The sequence below is a fragment of the Bufo gargarizans genome, chromosome 5, assembly GCF_014858855.1.
Source record: "Bufo gargarizans isolate SCDJY-AF-19 chromosome 5, ASM1485885v1, whole genome shotgun sequence".
NCBI lineage: Eukaryota > Metazoa > Chordata > Amphibia > Anura > Bufonidae > Bufo > Bufo gargarizans.
The window spans coordinates 349,780,023-349,801,471 of NC_058084.1; the positions used below are offsets into that span (position 1 = coordinate 349,780,023).

The window sequence follows — 21,449 nt, forward strand, 5'->3', positions numbered from 1 at the left end:
TGACTTGATTCACTTGATTTTTATTTGTACAATAATCTGGCTGCTATAAATTTGACATTGTGGCCAATTAGAGATTGTGCCTGGAGGAATCAGTGTATGCCTTTGTAATCAAGTTTTGCCTATGTTTATCAGCAAATGAAGATTTGGGGGAAATCTATTATTTTTCTTATGCCCTGTTTTTGGGGTAGAAAGCTTTTCAATGAATTTACGAGTTTTCTAGTCACAATCAGCATTTTATGCCATCCTCACCAAGTCTTTGAAAAGTGTCATGGTGATGGTAAAGTAAGGGCATTGTGAGGGCAGTGCCATCATCCCCGGGTAATTGATAATTATTTACACCAGAAACTCAAATCTTCTTCAGATCTTGCTCCTTGGCTGCTTTTTACCTTATTCCTATTAGGGCAGAGTTGTGATCTGTGACTGTAAGTTAGTGACCGTGTCCAGGGGCAGATTGGGATCTTAAAGTGGCCCTGAAAAAAACTAAAAGTGGCCTTATGTTGTAGGCGGGTCCAAATTGACAGAAGGTGGGAAAACAGAAGTAGACAGGGCCAACAACAGTGTAGTACAGGACATAATACCACCCCAGCAGAACCAAATACCACAGTGCATCACAATTAAGGATAAGCAAATCAACTTTGGATGATTCATCCGAAGTCGATTCACATAAAACTTTGTTTGAATACTGTACGGAGCGAGCTCTGTACAGTATTAGAATGTATTGGCTTAGATGACCAAGGTACCACCTGGAAACGAACCCGAGTTTAGTGGCAAGGTTTGTTACAGTAGAAATTAATTTACAAAGTTATTGCCCGAAGTCTCGCGAGACTTAGCGAAGTAATAACTTCAACTCATTGGAGCCAATACATTCTAATGCTGTACGGAGCGCTCGCTCCGTACAGTATTTAAATGAAGTTTTATGTGAATTGACTTTGGATAAGGCATCCAAAGTCGATTCGCTGATTCCTAATCACAATATACTGCCCTAGTACAATCAAGTACCAAAGTACAGCACAAAATACTGCCACACGCCCCACAGTATCAAGCTGTATCATTGAATTCAGGATAGCACCTGCTGCCGCATGCCAGGCCCATAAGTACCTGATGTTCCTACATGAATTAATGCTGAGAGCATCAGACTTTTATGTACCTTGATGATGGCCAACAGGAGGGATTAAGTGGCCCACTGGGTATTACCCCAACAGGAAATTTCCCTGTAGGGTCTATGACCTAGCCACCCATGACAGTGTCTACAGGGAGTCTGAGGTAATCTGGGGCACACTTTTTTTTACCATTGGTTTAGGCTGCTGCTCAGTCCCTCAGCGGCTCTGTCTCCTCAGATTGGCTGCGGTGTATGAGGACAAGTCTACTGCCTCGCTAAGAACTCAGTATATGTTGCGCTGGCAGAATGAGATTTGTAAGATAGATTTGGAGGGTTTCCTTCATTTCTTAATTCACAGCTTGGCTTACTTATATTTTGTCTGTGGACATGGGATATGTATATCCATAGGGCTATATCTGTCATCACTTCAACATGAACAGGTTAGGCCAAGGTAGGGCATTTTTACACACACTGTAGATTTCTCTGTGGATTTCTCTGTTAGTAATGCAATGCAACAGTTGGGATCTGCAGCATTTCTGGTGCAGATTCACATCAAAATCCCCAGGTAAGACATGCACATTATGTGATAGATTTGTCCACAGCAGAAAATGTAGGTACATGTGTTCTGACTCATTACCTAGGCTGAAGTGTGAGGCTCATGACACAATATGGCTATGAAAAAAAAGGGGGGTCAGTCAGCACATCCCAATGCGCAGGTGCACGTTGCTGTGGCTGAAAACACAAAGTAAAAAATGCAATGCAACAGCACTCTGAAAACCAAATAAAGTACAAAAAAGTATTCAAATGCTAATGTTATGCTTATTATGTAAATTAGAGATGCTTGGCAAATACATTTTGTACAAAATTATTTGGGCCCGTCTGCCACACGTCAAGGCGATCTCTGTAAGATGGGAACCTAACACTAAATTCTACCTGTTATGTGCCATGACGGCTATCATACAATTCAGGGAGTGTAGGTTCCACATGCATGCTGGGCCGACCTAGATTTTTGCCATCTTTGGTGCCAAAATGGCCTCCATTAAATCCCGGGAATGCACATATCAACATGCATGCCCAGCCCACTCCACACCTCTCCTGGTGCCAAATGCCTACCAACTAATGCAATTAGAGTCCACCCTATACCTCTCCTGGTGCCAAATGGATTCCAGTGAGTGAGGGAGAGCAGGCTAAGCTTTTTTTTCTTTGCAGTTTGTACTGCAGGTGTGGCTGACACCTCAGTCGTGCACTCCTGACCAGCCTGTCTGCACCATAGGCTGATTTTAATTAGTGTGAGAATTATATGTAAGCCGTCATGGCACATAACAGGTATAATTTAGTGTCAGGTTCACGTCTTACAGAAATCGCCTTGACGTGTGGCAGATGGGCCCAAATAATTTTGTACAAAATTTATTTTCCAAGCATCCCTAATTTACATAATAAGTATAGCATTAGCATTAGAATACTTTTTTGTACTTTATTTGGTTTGTAGAGTGCTGTTGCATTTAATTTTTTACAGTATGGCTATGGTTGTCTGTACTGGCCAACTTCACCTTGATATCTCTCAGATGTTCAAGTCCACTGCAAGACATGTATGAAGAATCCAGATCAGGCTGAATGGGTCCGTTTGCGGCTCGGATGCAGACCAAAACAATATTTGAGTGCATGAGGCCTTTAACTGCTTTTCATCAAGGCTACACTGACTGTGACTGCTTCTGACTTTTCTCTGGCTTCTAATCAAAGGGCATCTGTCAGCAGATTTGTACCTATGACACTGGCTTACCTATTACATTTGCGCTTGGCAGCTGAAGGCATCTGTGTTGGTCGTTCATATGTGCCCACATTGCTTAGAAAAATTAAGTTTTAATATATGCAAATGAGCCTTTAGGAGAAACAGGGGCGTTGTCATTACACCCAGAAGGTCTGCTCTCATTGCAACTGCCGCACTCTCTGCACTCTGACAAGTCGGAGCACGATCACGGTTACACTGCCTGGCCCTGCCAATCAAAGTACAGAAGTTGCAGCAGTTGCAGAGAAGGCAGAACCTCTAGGAGTAATGGCAATGCCCCATTTGCTCCTAGAAGCTCATTTGCATATGTACAAACATACAAATCTGCTGACAGATGTCCTTTAATATAGACAGCACCACTTTGCTGTCAGTTATGTGGTTTAGCAGCTTAGTTTTAAGGCTAGCCATACACATCAAATAGCTATTGCCCAAACAAGCGCACTTAACTCCCAATAAGCATACATGTTTCTACTGGCTGAGCTTGCATTTCATGTCCAGTAGAGAATCAGCGACAAGTTGCAGCCAAATATATTGCCCAGTAACAAAGATGGGACACGTTGAAATCTCCTTAAGATACATAACTTCATGCTGAACTTTGGCTAGTCCTTATACATTATTTTTGAAAGATTCACTGTGCTATTTTTAATTTAAAAAAAATCTTATGTCTGCACAAGGGACATGAAATATTCTCTCATGTTTCCTTAGGGAATTCTTACCTTCTCTCCTTTATATACATATATATATATATATATATATATATATATATATACATATGTGAAAGCAGATATGAACATGATATACAAAGGGCTTAATTTGCACATTTCGAGTAGAATAACTGCATAACAGCATTAAAATAAAAAAGGAAAAGTCATCTTCACACTCACACTCAGCGGCACAATTGTCTTGTCTCAAGTGGCTCGAGAAAATGTTGACCTACTTGTTGAAGAGTCTGCAAAACACTTATTTCTCTATTACTTTGCTGCATGGCTCAGTGTATTGTATGATACATATTACTGAATTTGTTCATGAATATTGAATATTATATTATTATTGAAAAAAAAGATTTTAGCTCGCCCACAGTCCTCCTTCGCCGTGCACGGATCCCAGACCAGGAATCAATCAGAACAGTAGAAAAAATCCAGCAGCAGGCTCAGGATAAAATTATATTATAAAATCCATAAAATCTATCCGCGTTTCGACTGTACGTCTTAATCATGACCACCCATTATATTATTATTATTATATAATATTATAAAGAAGCTTATGTATAGGCTATGGACACCCTTGAATGCATATTTTTGTATTATTATTATTTTTTGTATTGTTTATTGTTTTTTGTATCATTGCATGTATCTATTTTGGAAAAAAAAAGCATTTCCCCATTTGGTCTTTGTTAGAAATTTCCAACCATTTGCTCACTTTTCAAATACAATGCAGATTGCTGTTTCTCATTCTAAATTAAATCTGTCAGAGGGGCTGGTCTAACAGCTTTTTCTGTATTCCCTTACCTCTACACTTCTGGGAGCTCATAAATGATCATCTAAAGGCCCCGTCTGTTCCTGATAATTGGCTGATCATGACCAGAGGTGATTGCTGCATGTACTGTAAATAATGCTGTATGATAATGCTATCTGCTGTATGAGTATGAGCAATGATTACTCCGATTGCTCATCCTTATACAGATTCATTGTCTCTGGGCAGCAGATAACAGTTTTCTCGTTTATTGGGTGATCGGTGGCATCTTTATACAGAACAATTATCGAAAACAAACATTCCTATGAATGCTCCTTCCCTAAAATTTCCCCGATTGTTGGCCTGTGTAGAGGGGCCTTAAGCTGAATTCTTATCAAACTCATAAGAATTCAGCTTTTAGATTAGTTATGAGCTCTCAGAAATGTGGAAAAGAATACTTTCCAAGGACGGCATAGCTGGTCCAAGGAGTCCCTTTTTCCACATTTTGTTACATTACAGCCTTATACACAACCGTATTTTTGGTTCTCATCTGATCCGCATTTTTTCAATGGGGCTGCAAAAAATGGATAGAACTGTTCTATTATGGGTCGTAGGTTCCATGACACAAAATGCGGAATGCACATGGCCGGTATCCGTGCTTTGGGGATCAGCAATTTGAGGACCACTAAAACAGGCAGCGGTTGTGTGCATGAGCCCTAAATTGGACAACATTGTGTTTTTTTCTTATCTATTTACACATAATGTTCCATAATGACAATGTGATATACAAATAAAAGTGTATATCACAAATACATAGGTATTCAGACAATACTATAACATTCAATGTTGAGCTCAGGTCCATCCTGTTTCCAATAATCATCCTTGAGATGCATCTAACTGTGGTAAATTCAGTTAATTGGACACAATTTGGAAATGCTATGCCGGTCTATATGTAGCTAAAAAAAATTGCTGCTTCCTCAAGGCAGCGCGTATGGTGATACCGAGGCACTGGAAGTCGGGAGAGGCGCCCTCTCTCTGTGAGTGGGCAGATGAGATCAGACATTTACTTAGAATGGAGGAACTGATTGCACATTCTCATGATCAGAGGGTTAGGTTTTACACTTGGTGGAAGTCCCTTTCTGAGTTTCTTTATTCTTCAGACTTGTCTGTATTACACAGAGAGCTTTCCAGATAAGTTTTAGTGAAGAGGTACGAAATAAAGGTTAGATACTCACCACATGCTCTACCCCCATTCTCTTTCCCTTCTATAACTTGATTCTCCTTCTTTTTCTTTCTTTTCATTTGCCTTTTGTTCATATATTGAATAAGTATGCTCTGATGTTGGATAACACTAAATATGTACAAACGCAATAGGCGGCATAATAACTAATGTACTCATGATACATGTTTGTAAATGTTGGTTTAAAATGTGAACTATAAGTATATGTAAGAATGGCAATGAAGCTTTGTATTCAGATAATACTTTTGTTCAATAAAATGAGAATAAACATAAAAAAAATTGCTGCAGAATAATAATGCTATAATACATGCATTTGTGGCCAGGGGTAAGGGTACAGCCGCATGTTCAGGCTACTTGATGAGTTTTGGAAGCCAAAGTCAGGAGTGAATTCAAAAAAGAGAAGTCGTACCTGTCCTTTATACTTTCTGTCCTTTTAAGATCCTCTCTGAATTTTGGCTTCCAAAACTGCATGCAGAAACCTGACCATGTGGCTGTACCCTAACGCCCATACCCAAATTTATTGCAGATTTTCCATAGAATTCACCTTATCCATTACAGAGTGTTAAATCTGCCGGTTGATATTTGCTGCAGATTTTTTGTAGAAAACCCACATTGCATCTACCACATGTGAACATATCCTGGGGGTGTGATTTCTGAAAATCATGGCAAAAAAAAAAATTTGGGGTGTTGTGTGGTGATGAATGATGGTGGCAGCATCATGCTGAGGTGATGAGTTTCATCTGTAGGAACTTAGAGATCAAGGATCAACGAAGAGAAGAATGGAGCTGTCACGAGGGTGTCAAGAGCCACGCCTGACTCCGTTGTACCCGGGGTCAGGAGGTCGCAGCGGTTGGCTGCACGCTCTATGTCAGATAGGGAAGTTTCCTTATTGTAGCTTTCTGGGTTTGCTTTACAAACCCTTTTGGCTCACTCAGGGATCCGTAGCTCCTTCTCTCAGCTGTTCCTTGTCCAGCACTCCCAATCTTCCTTATATTCCCCTCTCACACTTCTCTGGTTGCCAGATATAGAGCTTCCTGCCTGGACATCTATTCTGACCCACTGGAGCTGTGTTGCTGCGTTCTCTGAGTGTTGCCTTAGAACGCTACCCTCCGGATCCCTGTTGGACCTTTGTGGACAATTGTTGCCGTCCACCTGGGTGTTTGTGTTTGTCTGTGTTTGTCTGTCCTCTCCCTGGTGTTTCCCTCTTAGTGCAGTGGTGAGGACTAGCGATCCCACCGGCCCGTTCATTATCTAGGGCTCATTTCAGGGAAAGCCAGGGTTTAGGCACGTGATCGCCGCACGGGTGAGGAACCCGTCTAGGGATGTCAGGGCAGGCAGGTGCCAGCTGCAAGGTGAGTTAGGGGTCACCACCTTTCCCTCTCCCTTGGGCAGGGCTTTCCCTGTTTTCCTCCCTGTGCGTGTTGCCGGTCATTACAGGAGCAAAGTACATAGATACCCTCGATGAAAACTTTCTCCAGAGTGCTTTTAACCTCATAATGGGTTGACGATATACCTTATAACATTACATTTAATTTAATTTAATAAAACAATTATTGCACCGTAATCTGTGACTTTTTCCCCGTTCATGTCAGGTCTAAAACTAAAAAAGAAGTCATGGCATGGGCAGGGAAGTCGTGGAAAATGGTGTAAATGTAAGCCAGCGAGAAACCTGTCTTACATTTAGACCAGTGCTAGATACGCCGAAGTTATTTACTGTAGAGGCCAGTGCCTCTACATAACTTCAGCAGATCCAGCGCAGAGGCTTATTGAGACTACCATCTAATAAATGACCCCCTAGGTGTCTAATTTGGGGGTCTAATGAATATTGGGGGTATAATCTTAGCTCTGATATGGGGGTCTGATGAAGATTTGGTGTCTGATTTGGAGATCTGATGAAATATGATGGTCTGATATGGGAGTCAGACATGAAAGTCTGAAATGGGGGTTTGATATGGGGGTATTATCTGAGATCTGATATTGGGTGTCTAATAGGGGGTATGATATGGAGGTCTGATCTGAGGTCTGATATGGGGGTCTATTAGATTAGGTTGGTCATTTATTAGGAAAGGTATTTTGGACGCTGGTCTTAATACCCTCTTAACTGGTGGTGGATGCACTTGATTTTTGTAGAGGTGCTTGGCTCTCCGTAACTTCGGCATATTCACTGCCTGTCTTAATCTGCACCAGATCCCTGGCTGGCATAGATTTAGACCGTCTTCTATGCCTAAAGCAATTGTAAACAATTATAAATAAGACGGGCCTGCTGGCCCACCCTCTTCCATACCCACATCACACCTCTTTTTTTAGACCTGTTTGAGCTGGGAGAATTTGCAGATTGCAGCACAAATAACCTGCAATAATGGGGTCCGGCAGAGATTCAGCCGAAACCCGGCAAATATGCCAAGGATCGGCCGGACAAATACTGCTGCAGACAGCAATTTTCATCCGGCCGTTCCTCAGCATATTTGCCGGGTTACAGCTGGATCTCTGCCAGACCCCATTATAATCAATAGGGCTGGACGGATTGCCAGCAGCGCATGGCCGTGCCCGGCAAGGTCGGATCCGACAAGCTGTTCCTGGCCGGAACACCTTGGCGGATCCCTTTTTCCATTAGTGTGAAGCAGGCCTCATAGAGCTGAACAGATTGATATACAGTTTTGAGGGAAAAGATTCAGTAAAACTTTATAAATTGATATCTCTGGTTTTTCCACTTTCAGTGCAGGGAGGAGGAGTTATCAGTGACTGACAGCTATCCCTGTATGCACACTAATACTCACAATGCTGTCAGTCACTGATAACCCCTCCCCCATGTACCGATAGCTGTTTACAGGAAGTCAAAAAAACTAGGATATAAATGTATAAATGACAAGTGTCAGTGGAGCATTTCCCACATAACTGTACATCATTCTGCTCAGCTCTTCCTGCTCTATAACATGCTGCTTACAGATTGCAGCATTTTGTGGTGACAGGTCCTCCTTAATGAAAGCAATATGAAGTATCACAGTTCTGGAAAATGTAGATGAGTTCAATATGTAAAAAACGATGTACCCACAGATTTAGAAATGTATGTGGATGGTTTAAAAGAATGTCAAAGTCTTTATGAACAGTTTTGTCTCTGCATCGGGAGAGAACCAACTTGCAGGACTAAGGAATGAAAATTGCCATCTCAAGTGGCCTGTGTGGTGTTCGTTGGAATGTCTATGCAAATATTACAGAGATATGTAAATCGTATTTGATTTAACGTATTTACATTTCACTCCTGACACAAGATTTTGCCAAGGAAAATAACATTTACATTTTTGCAGACCTCTCTTTGGAGGAATATATACTGTTTCAGAAGTGTCTTTTTTATTTATTTTTTTACTAAACTGAAAAAAATTATACACATTATGCAGGCAGTGCATATCACCCAACCGCTGCCATAAACCATGTATGTAAAAACGTCCACTATTTATATAGAATTCCCTACAATGATAGGCATTATAAATAAAATATATACAGCGTACTGCAGCCCGGCATTTTACAATCTTCCTTATGGATTTCAATTTTTTTAAATCAAAGGTATAAACAAGCTGAACTATGATCCAGTAGGAATACAATTCAGTTGGTACTGACAGTCAACTTGGCAACTCAATATTTTTGTTCTTGTGTATTTATTTCTACAGAAAAAAAATGCTGAAATGCATAGCCCCAATGTACAGTATGTACCTGTATGCCATGTGCTTTTATACGTCACACATTGACTCTAAGGCCCCTTTCACACGGCGAGAATTCCATGCGGGTGAATCCGGACCCATTCACTTCAATGGGGCTGTGCAGATGAGCGGTGTTTTTCATGCATCACTTGTGCGTTGCGTGAAAATCGCAGCATGTTCTATATTCATTCACGCAATGCAGGCCCCATAGAAATGAATGGGTCTGAGTGAAAATCGCAAGCATCGGCAAGCAAGTGCAGATGCTGTGCGATTTTCATGCATGGTTGCTAGTAGATTATAGGGATGAAAGCAGCCCCGGACCCCATTAAAGTGTATTCACTGTATTATTTTCCCTTATAACATAGTTATAAGGGAAAATAATATCATTCTTAATACAGAATGCTTACTAAAATGTCGATTGAGGGGTTAAAAAATAAAAAATAATAACTCACCTTATCCAATTGATCGCGCAGCCGGCATCGTCTTCTTGCTTCTTCTTTCAGGACCTGCAAAAGGAATAAAATGAATAGTGAAGAAGTCCAGGTTCGGGTCTGGGTACCACATTCAGTTTTTTCTTACGCGTGTGCAAAATGCATTGCACTTGCGCGGAAAAAAATGAACATCGGAATGCAATCGCAGTCAAAACTGACTGCAATTGCGTGCCTACTCGTGCGGTTTTCCTGCAATGCACAGGCGATGCACCTGGAGCAAATCCGGGACGCACATGTGAAAGAGGCCTAAGTATAAAAACAAAATCCCACACACCTCATGCCATACTAATTTGGAGGTTGCTTCTCTATTGAAAGCATGAATTCTTTCAATAGAGTTTTATTTTATTTAAAAAAAGGCATGACAATTTATACAGCCCCAATGCAAAATGACTGTTTTGGCATATGTCATTTCTTATTCACAATTTTCCTTGTCAAATATCTTTTTACTATTTTTTTTCATAAACATATGATTAACAAATGAACATTTCTAGAATGACATTTCCAGAATAACATAATAACATATCCACAATCCTACATCTTCAAGTAGTAGTACTATTTAACCAAAATAATACAATACTGTTTTTCCTTATTACTAGAGATGAGCGAAGTTCTCAATTTGGCTGCTTCGCCAAATCTCACAAGGGAACTCTCTTCATGATGATGAGCATTTCTTTGTGAGTATCGGGCACAATAATGGGCAACAGCTATTGTGCTGCCCCCTATCATTGAACCCCTTAGATGTCGCGTTCATTGCTGGTCACAGCATCTGAGTTGACCATTGAGTGCTGTCAGGGGTTAATATGTTTGAAAAATATAAAAAAGACTCACCTTATACATTTGAGGCAGTGCGATATCTTGCATGGTGCGTAATGATGTCATCACGCTGGTCGCCGATTCGCCGCAAAGCTGAGTTTCCCTGTCATGGCCATCTTGATTGAAGAAACCGTGCAAAATCACCACGTCCGGCCAACGTGATGACGTGGAGATTTCAAATGGTTTGTTTAATCATGATGGCCACGACGGCCTCTCTGTAAGCAAAAGTTGATCCAGAGGAAGACAAAACAGCCCTGTGAGGTAGAATCCAATTTTCCTCACTTTAGGGGAAAAAAATTCCTTCCCGACTCCCTGGATCAATGACCCTTCTCCAGAAATCTAATAACTATAATCTGTATCTTTTACCACTGATTAACCCCTGACAGGCCAAAATGTTAATGTCAAATACCACGATCAGCAATAAACGCAGCATCTGAGAGGTTCAATGACGGGGGGGGGGGGGGGGGCGCACAGTCGCCGTTCCCCGTTATTGCGCCCGCTACATACAAAGTAATGCAATTTGTGACAAAGCAATTCGGAACAAATCAAATTTCTTTGTGATTTAGTTGAAGCAGCCAAATCGAGTTTTTGATAACTTCGCTCATCTCTACTTATTACAAAAGCGCATAAACAGTAGTGTTGATCACGAACATTTGAATTGCGAACATAAAATATTTTTATCTGGAAAATAGATACTTTGAAAATTTGCGAATATTTAGAATATAGTGAAATATATTCAAAATTTCGAATATTTGAGATTTTGTTTTAATCAGTACACATGATCCCTCCCTGCTTCTAGCTTTTGGGCCAATGAGAAGGCTGCAGTATCTTTGACTTTAGGAGTAGTGTTGATTGCGAATTTTCGTAATGCTAATTTTTATCGCAAATTTCTCAATTGCCAAGTAAAAACATGATTCCTCCCTGCTTCTTGCTTGTGGGCCAATGACTCCTTGGATGGGACCTTTGGAAAGCCCTCATGTCCTTAATGTCCGCCACTGGGACCCACATCCTCTCCTCAGGACCATAACCTTCAGAATGAACAAGGTACTGGAGAGAACCGCGGATAATGCGAGAATCCACAATCCTAGTTTCACGGACGGTGTACAGGAAACAAGGCAAAGCAACATGCATAAATGACTCGCTGGATCCAAAAGCTAAGGAACAAAAGGGAGACCCCTGCAGAAGACCTGGCACTGTCCCTGGCTGCTCAGCCTATGCAAAGATCCGAATGGTGGAGGTTTGCATATCCACAAACCTTGACTATATAACCCCTGAGCACCCTACAATAGTGAGGGGACACGACCACCGGCTCCCTACACAAGATACGGAGGGAGTCAGGGTCACCTGGGATCCAGCAAACAGAAAATAACACATAAATGTTCAACACTTAACTTTGTAGCAGAGAGGAGAACAAGATCAGCATGCACACACACTCCAGGAAGAAGTATAAGCCGCCCAGAAAAGCATTCTGGGGAGGAATTTAAAGGGAAGCAATTAGTCCAACACATGACAGCTGAGAGAGGCTAACGAGATGAGGAACTGAATACCACAACAAAGAAAGTCAAGGAGGAGGTTCTGAAAAGCCTCTGTCAGAGCTTCTCAGCTGTCTGGTTGTGACAGTACCCCTCCCTCTACGAGTGGACTCCGGACACTCAGAACCCACCTTCTCAGGATGGGACCTATGGAAAGCCCTGATGAGACGAGAGGCCTTAATGTCCGTCACTGGGACCCACATCCTCTCCTCAGGACCATACCCCTCCCAATGAACAAGGTACTGAAGAGAACCGCGGACAAGACGAGAATCCACAATCCTAGAGACCTGAAATTCAAGATTCCCATCAACCATAATCGGAGGAGGAGGCAAAGGCGAGGGTACAATGGGTTGAACATAAGGTTTTAATAAGGACTTATGAAAAACATTATGGATCTTCCAAGTCTGAGGAAGATCAAGACGGTATGCAACAGGATTGATGACAGGATTTTGTAAGGCCCAATAAACCTAGGACCCAACTTCTAGGAGGGAACTTTCAATTTGATATTCTTGGTGGACAACCACACCAGATCACCAACATTCAGGTCCGGACCAAGCACACGTCTCTTATCTGCCACACGCTTATATCTCTCACTCATGCTCTTTAGATTATCCTGAATCTTTTGCCAAATAGATGACAAAGACGAGGAGAATCTGTCCTCATCAGGTAAACCAGAAGACCCCTCTCCCGAGAAAGTCCCAAACTGCGGATGAAACCCATATGCACCAAAAAATGGTGATTTATCAGAGGACTCCTGACGACGGTTATTTAAAGCAAACTCAGCAAGGGACAAAAAAGAACACCAATCCTCTTGATTCTCCGCCACAAAACAGCGCAGATATGTCTCCAGATTCTGATTGACGCGCTCTGTCTGGCCATTCAACTGCGGGTGGAAAGCAGAAGAGAATGACAACCGAACCCCCAAGCGAGAACAGAAAGCCTTCCAGAATCTGGAAACAAACTGCGTGCCCCTATCAGAGACTATGTCTGAAGGAATACCGTGCAATTTGACAATGTGATCAATAAATGCCTGGGCCAGCGTCTTAGCATTGGGCAAACCAGGAAAAGGGATGAAATGCACCATTTTGCTAAAACGGTCCACCACCACCAGAATCACAGTCTTCCCCGAGGAACGAGGCAGGTCCGTTATGAAGTCCATGGACAGATGTGTCCAAGGACGGGAAGGAATGGGTAAGGGAAGGAGAGGACCTGATGGCCGTGAATGAGGGACTTTGGCACGAGCGCAAGTCTCGCAGGCTGCCACAAAACCCTCAACCGACTTACGAAGCACAGGCCACCAGAATCTCCGAGCGATGAGATCCAGTGTGGCTCTTACCCCCGGGTGCCCAGCAAGGACCGTATCGTGGTGTTCTTTAAAAATCTTGTGTCTTAAAGCGAGAGGCACAAACAACCTCCCAGGAGGACAAAGATCAGGAGCCTCTGACTGGGCTGCCTGCACCTCTGCCTCCAATTCAGGAAAAAGAGCCGAGACCACCACACCTTCAGCCAAAATGGGACCCGGGTCTTCAAAATTCCCGCCTCCCGGAAAACAACGTGACAGGGCATCTGCCTTCACATTCTTAACTCCAGGGCGGAACGTGACAACAAAATTAAACCTAGAAAAGAACAAAGACCATCTGGCCTGTCTCAGGTTCAGACGCTTGGCTGACTCCAAGTAGGCCAGATTTTTATGGTCAGTAAATACGGTAATAGGGTGTCTGGCTCCCTCTAGCCAATGGCGCCATTCCTCAAAAGCTAATTTGATGGCCAACAACTCCCTATCTCCCACATCGTAATTTCTCTCTGCGGAGGAGAGTTTCTTAGAGAAAAAGGCACACGGTCGCCATTTGGCAGGAGAGGGACCCTGAGACAAGACCGCACCCACCTCAGAAGCGTCCACCTCAACAATGAAAGGTAGAGAGACATTAGGTTGCACCAAGATGGGAGCGGAAGCAAAACTCTCTTTGATACTAGAAAAGGCCTTACGCGTATCTACAGACCAGGAGGAAAAATCTACCCCCTTTTTAGTCATATTAGTGAGTGGCTTAACAACAGAGGAATAATTCAAAATAAACTTCTTGTAATAATTGGCAAAACCCAAAAAGCGCATCAGCGCCTTCTGATTCTCAGGAAGCTCCTAATCAAGCACAGCGCGGACCTTCTCAGGGTCCATGCGAAAACCAGAAACTGAGAGAAGAAAACCCAGAAATTGAATTTCTGGAACCGCAAACACACATTTTTCCAGTTTAGCGTACAATTTATTCTCCCACAGAATGAGCAAGACCTGACGTAGGTGGTCCCTATGAGTTTTGAAATCAGGAGAAAAAATCTAAATGTCATCTAGATACACTAGTACAAATTTCCCCATTACATGATAAAAAATGCTGTTCACAAAATGTTGGAAGACGGCTGGAGCATTCATCAAACCAAAGGGCATAACCAAATTCTCAAAATAGCCCTCAGGAGTATTGAAGGCCGTCTTCCATTCATCCCCTTCCCTGACCAGGTTGTATGCCCCTCTCAAATCTAACTTAGAAAAAACTTTAGCCCCAGCAATCTGGTTAAACAGGTCCGGGATCAGAGGAAGCGGATATGGGTCACGAATTGTGATACAGTTCAGCTCCCTGAAATCCAGACATGGTCTTGAAGAACCATCTTTTTTCTTAACAAAAAAAAAAAACAGCGGCAACATGTGACTTCGAGGGTCGGATGTGTCCCTTTCTCAGGCTCTCAGAGATATATGTACGCATAGCGACCCTTTCAGGTTGGGAGAGATTGTATAAACGAGATTTAGGGAGCTTGGCGCCTGGGATGAGATTAATAGGGCAATCGTACTACCGATGAGGGGGCAGCTCCTGGACACCACTCTCTGAAAACACATTCGAAAATTCTGAGAGAAAAGATGGTACAGTCTTGGTGGAGACCTCTGAAAGAGACGCCGAGAGGCAATTCTCTGCGCAAAAGTCACTCCAACCCTTTATTTGCCTTGCTTGCCAATCAATGGTGGGGATTTGTTTAGTGAGCCAGGGTAGCCCCAACACAAGAGGAGTAGGTAATCCGCTGAGGACGAAACATGACACATCCTCAACATGAGCATCACTCACAATTAAACGAATATTGTGAACTATGCCTTTTAATGATTTCTGAGAAAGTGGAGCGGAATCAATAGCAAAAACAGGAATATCCTTTCCCAAAGTGCGCACCTGGAAACCATAGCTAATTGACTATCAATGAGATTGACAGCTGCTCCACTATCTACAAAAATCTCACAATGTTCTTGCTCTCTAGCGCCACCCTGGCAGTTAGGACAAAACGGGAACTACAAGCAAATGGAAAACCTTCAATTTCCACATCAACCTTGCCAATAGTAACAGATGGAATGTTTTTAGAGGATTTTTTTCTTTTAGTTTCTGCATTACCCTCAAAAAACTCCCTGAATCTCCTAGAGGGGCGAACATTTGCTAAATGATTTATACCTCCACAACAGAAACAAACCCTCCTTGGAGAGCTGAATCTTCTATTATTAGAGGCAAGCAAACACAGCTGCATGGGCTCCTCCTCAGAGGGGCTTGAGAGAGACTGAGACCCCTGCACACTGAATGAGACAGCCCCACTGTCCTTAGACGGAATATGACAGGAAGGAGTGATCTCTCCTCTCTCTCTAAGACGCCTGTCAATACGAACAGCCTGAGACATGGCAGACTCCTAGGAGGCAGGTCTCTCATGAAAGGCAAATGCATCTTTCAATCCCTCCGAAAGACCATGGCAAAATTGACTTCGAAGTGCAGCATCATTCCAACCAGAATCGGCTGCCCATCTCCGAAATTCTGAACAGTATATCTCTGTGGACTGTTTACCCTGGCATTAAAGATGCAGTCTAGATTCAGCCAGAGCAACACGGTCCGGATCATCATCATCATCATCAGGGCTACAAAAAATTCATCCACGGATCGGAGGGGCCGTGCCCCCACCGGTAGTGAAAAGGCCCAAGACTGAGTGTTATCCCTGAGCAGCGAGATGATGATCCCCACCCTCTGCTCCTCATCACCAGATGAATGGGGAAGTAGGTGAAAATGAAGTTTGCAAGCCTCTCTAAAATGAACAAAATCACTACCCCCGGAGAACGTATCCGGAAGCGACATTTTAGGCTCAGTACAAACTCCATGAACGCAAGCAGAACCGGTCACCTGCAACTGAGAGACAGTTTTACGGAGATCTTCTACCTCCAGTGAAAGACCCTGCACGCGGTTAATCAAGGCTGAAACCGGATCCATGCTTAAGACGGTTTTGGCGGTTTATAATGTCACGGATGGTGTTGCAGAAAACTAGAAGTCACAAATATTGATCCGACTGACTTGATCCCAAACTAAGGAACAAATAGGTGAGCCCTATAAAAGCCCTAGAGCTCTCCCTGACTGCTCAGCTCATGCAAAGATCTTTATGATAGAAAGATGCATGTCCTCGTACCTAGACTGTGTGACACCTGAAAACCAAGCCAAGCCAACAGGAAAACACAAATAAAGGAAAAGACTTATCTGAGGAACCAGCAGTTACAGCATCTAGCAGTGAGCACAATCCAAGAAGTTGTATAAACCACAAAGTGATGCAGTATGGGAGGGGATATAAAGGGATGCAATCAGTGCAACTAGATGACAGCTGAGAGAGGGAAACGAGATGACAAAACAAAACCAAAACAAAAGAACCTCAAGCAAGAGGTACTGAAGAACGTCTGTCAAAGCTTCTCAGAGATTTGGCAGTGACAGTTTGGCTCCGTTCCGCCTCCATTCTGCTTTGGAGGCGGACACCAAAACCCTGCTTGCACGAAGTTTTCACTGACACAATATGGCACAATGGAAAACGGATTTGTCCCCCATTGACTTTCAAAGGTGTTCAAGACGGATCCGTTTTGGCTATCTTAAAGATAATACAAACTGATCCATTCTGAACGGATGCATGTGGTTGTATTATCTGAACGTATGTGTTTGGGCAGCAGTGAGCGATGTACGGATTGCTGCTTCTGCCTGTGCCCCCTTATCTTGACTAAATCCTGGCACAGCACTTACCATTGTGCTATGCCCAGATTTAGCTGAGTGGAGTGGGCTTCTGTCTGTGAGCGCTCTGCTCACGTGAAAGCTCTGAATAGCCCCTTTCACAGGAGAGCTTTCAGCTGAGCGAAGTGCGAACCCAAGTTCAGCTGCCTATTTATTTAGTAAAAATTCTAAATCCATAAATAAAGTATATTAGAAAAATTATGTTTAGGACTAGAGTTGAGCGAACACCTGGATGTTCGGGTTCGAGAAGTTCGGCCGAACATCCCGGAAATGTTCGGGTTCGGGATCCGAACCCGATCCGAACTTCGTCCCGAACCCGAACCCCATTGAAGTCAATGGGGACCCGAACTTTTCGGCACTAAAAAGGCTGTAAAACAGCCCAGGAAAGAGCTAGAGGGCTGCAAAAGGCAGCAACATGTAGGTAAATCCCCTGCAAACAAATGTGGATAGGGAAATGAATTAAAATAAAAATTAAATAAATAAAAATTAACCAAAATCAATTGGAGAGAGGTTCCATAGCAGAGAATCTGGCTTCCCGTCACCCACCACTGGAACAGTCCATTCTCAGATATTTAGGCCCCGGCACCCAGGCAGAGGAGAGAGGTCCCGTAACAGAGAATCTGTCTTCATGTCAGCAGAGAATTAGTCTGCATGTCATAGCAGAGAATGAGGCTTCACGTCAGCCACCACTGCAACAGTCCATTGGCATATATTTAGGCCCAGCACCCAGGCAGAGGAGGGAGGTCCCGTAACAGAGAATCTGTCTTCATGTCAGCAGAGAATTAGTCTGCATGTCATAGCAGAGAATGAGGCTTCACGTCAGCCACCACTGCAACAGTCCATTGGCATATATTTAGGCCCAGCACACACACAGGCAGAGGAGAGAGGTCCCGTAACAGAGAATCTGGCTTCATGTCAGCAGAGAATCAGTCTGCATGTCATAGCAGAGAATGAGGCTTCACGTCAGCCACCACTGCAACAGTCCATTGGCATATATTTAGGCCCAGCACACACACAGGCAGAGGAGAGAGGTCCCGTAACAGAGAATCTGGCTTCATGTCAGCAGAGAATCAGTCTGCATGTCATAGCAGAGAATGAGGCTTCACGTCAGCCACCACTGCAACAGTCCATTGGCATATATTTAGGCCCAGCACACACACAGGCAGAGGAGAGAGGTCCCGTAACAGAGAATCTGTCTTCATGTCAGCAGAGAATTAGTCTGCATGTCATAGCAGAGAATGAGGCTTCACGTCAGCCACCACTGCAACAGTCCATTGGCATATATTTAGGCCCAGCACACACACAGGCAGAGGAGAGAGGTCCCGTAACAGAGAATCTGGCTTCATGTCAGCAGAGAATCAGTCTGCATGTCATAGCAGAGAATGAGGCTTCACGTCAGCCACCACTGCAACAGTCCATTGGCATATATTTAGGCCCAGCACACACACAGGCAGAGGAGAGAGGTCCCGTAACAGAGAATCTGGCTTCATGTCAGCAGAGAATCAGTCTGCATGTCATAGCAGAGAATGAGGCTTCACGTCAGCCACCACTGCAACAGTCCATTGGCATATATTTAGGCCCAGCACACACACAGGCAGAGGAGAGAGGTCCCGTAACAGAGAATCTGTCTTCATGTCAGCAGAGAATCAGTCTGCATGTCATAGCAGAGAATGAGGCTTCACGTCAGCCACCACTGCAACAGTCCATTGGCATATATTTAGGCCCAGCACCCAGGCAGAGGAGGGAGGTCCCGTAACAGAGAATCTGTCTTCATGTCAGCAGAGAATTAGTCTGCATGTCATAGCAGAGAATGAGGCTTCACGTCAGCCACCACTGCAACAGTCCATTGGCATATATTTAGGCCCAGCACCCAGGCAGAGGAGGGAGGTCCCGTAACAGAGAATCTGTCTTCATGTCAGCAGAGAATTAGTCTGCATGTCATAGCAGAGAATGAGGCTTCACGTCAGCCACCACTGCAACAGTCCATTGGCATATATTTAGGCCCAGCACACACACAGGCAGAGGAGAGAGGTCCCGTAACAGAGAATCTGGCTTCATGTCAGCAGAGAATCAGTCTGCATGTCATAGCAGAGAATGAGGCTTCACGTCAGCCACCACTGCAACAGTCCATTGGCATATATTTAGGCCCAGCACACACACAGGCAGAGGAGAGAGGTCCCGTAACAGAGGATCTGGCTTCATGTCAGCAGAGAATCAGTCTGCATGTCATAGCAGAGAATCAGGCTTCACGTCAGCCACCACTGCAACAGTCCATTGTCATAAATTTAGGCCCAGCACCCAGGCAGAGGAGAGAGGTCCCGTAACAGACAATCTGGCTTCATGTCAGCAGAGAATTAGTCTGCATGTCATAGCAGAGAATGAGGCTTCACGTCAGCCACCACTGCAACAGTCCATTGGCATATATTTAGGCCTAGCACACAGGCAGAGGAGAGAGGTCCCGTAACAGACAATCTGGCTTCATGTCAGCAGAGAATCAGTCTGCATGTCATAGCAGAGAATGAGGCTTCACGTCACCCACCACTGCAACAGTCCATTGGCATATATTTAGGCCTAGCACACAGGCAGAGCAGAGAGGTCCCGTAACAGACAATCTGGCTTCATGACAGCAGAGAATCAGTCTGCATGTCATAGCAGAGAATGAGGCTTCACGTCACCCACCACTGCAACAGTCCATTGGCATATATTTAGGCCTAGCACACAGGCAGAGCAGAGAGGTCCCGTAACAGACGATCTGGCTTCATGTCAGCAGAGAATCAGTCTGCATGTCATAGCAGAGAATGAGGCTTCACGTCAGCCACCACTGCAACAGTCCATTGGCATATATTTAGGCCTAGCACACAGGCAGAGGAGAGAGGTCCCGTAACAGACAATCTGGCTTCATGTCAGCAGAGAATCAGTCTGCATGTCATAGCAGAGAATGAGGCTTCACGTCACCCACCACTGCAACAGTCCATTGGCATATATTTAGGCCTAGCACACAGGCAGAGCAGAGAGGTCCCGTAACAGACAATCTGGCTTCATGACAGCAGAGAATCAGTCTGCATGTCATAGCAGAGAATGAGGCTTCACGTCACCCACCACTGCAACAGTCCATTGGCATATATTTAGGCCTAGCACACAGGCAGAGCAGAGAGGTCCCGTAACAGACGATCTGGCTTCATGTCAGCAGAGAATCAGTCTGCATGTCATAGCAGAGAATGAGGCTTCACATCACCGACCACTGCAACAGTCCATTGGCATATATTTAGGCCTAGCACACAGGCAGAGCAGAGAGGTCCCGTAACAGACAATCTGGCTTCATGTCAGCAGAGAATCAGTCTGCATGTCATAGCAGAGAATCAGGCTTCACGTCAGCCACCACTGCAACAGTCCATTGTCATAAATTTAGGCCCAGCACCCAGGCAGAGGAGAGAGGTCCCGTAACAGACAATCTGGCTTCATGTCAGCAGAGAATTAGTCTGCATGTCATAGCAGAGAATCAGGCTTCATGTCAGCCACCACTGCAACAGTCCATTGGCATATATTTAGGCCTAGCACACAGGCAGAGGAGAGGTTCATTCAACTTTGGGTAGCCTCGCAATATAATGGTAAAATGAAAATAAAAATAGGATTGAATGAGGAAGTGCCCTGGAGTCCAATAATATATGGTTATGGGGAGGTAGTTAATGTCTAATCTGGACAAGGGACGGACAGGTCCTGTGGGATCCATGCCTGGTTCATTTTTATGAACGTCAGCTTGTCCACATTGGCTGTAGACAGGCGGCTGCGTTTGTCTGTAATGACGCCCCCTGCCGTGCTGAATACACGTTCAGACAAAACGCTGGCTGCCGGGCAGGCCAGCACCTCCAAGGCATAAAAGGCTAGCTCTGGCCACGTGGACAATTTAGAGACCCAGAAGTTGAATGGGGCCGAACCATCAGTCAGTACGTGGAGGGGTGTGCACACGTACTGTTCCACCATGTTAGTGAAATGTTGCCTCCTGCTAACACGTTGCGTATCAGGTGGTGGTGCAGTTAGCTGTGGCGTGTTGACAAAAGTTTTCCACATCTCTGCCATGCTAACCCTGCCCTCAGAGGAGCTGGCCGTGACACAGCTGCCTTGGCGACCTCTTGCTCCTCCTCTGCCTTGGCCTTGGGCTTCCACTTGTTCCCCTGTGACATTTGGGAATGCTCTCAGTAGCGCGTCTACCAACGTGCGCTTGTACTCGCGCATCTTCCTATCACGCTCCAGTGCAGGAAGTAAGGTGGGCACATTGTCTTTGTAGCGTGG

At 44.2% G+C, this 21,449-nt stretch overlaps 1 protein-coding gene across 1 annotated transcript in view; it reads left to right on the top strand.

Annotated features, from left to right (window-relative positions):
* The first annotated feature begins 727 nt into the window (after nucleotides 1–727).
* Nucleotides 728–21,449, top strand: part of LOC122939453 (repetitive proline-rich cell wall protein-like) — a 69,697-nt gene continuing 48,975 nt past the window's right edge. Inside the window, exon 1 of the mRNA XM_044295525.1 lies at nucleotides 728–772. Coding sequence (XP_044151460.1) covers nucleotides 728–772 — 45 coding nt within the window. The remainder of the gene's footprint in view (nucleotides 773–21,449) is intronic.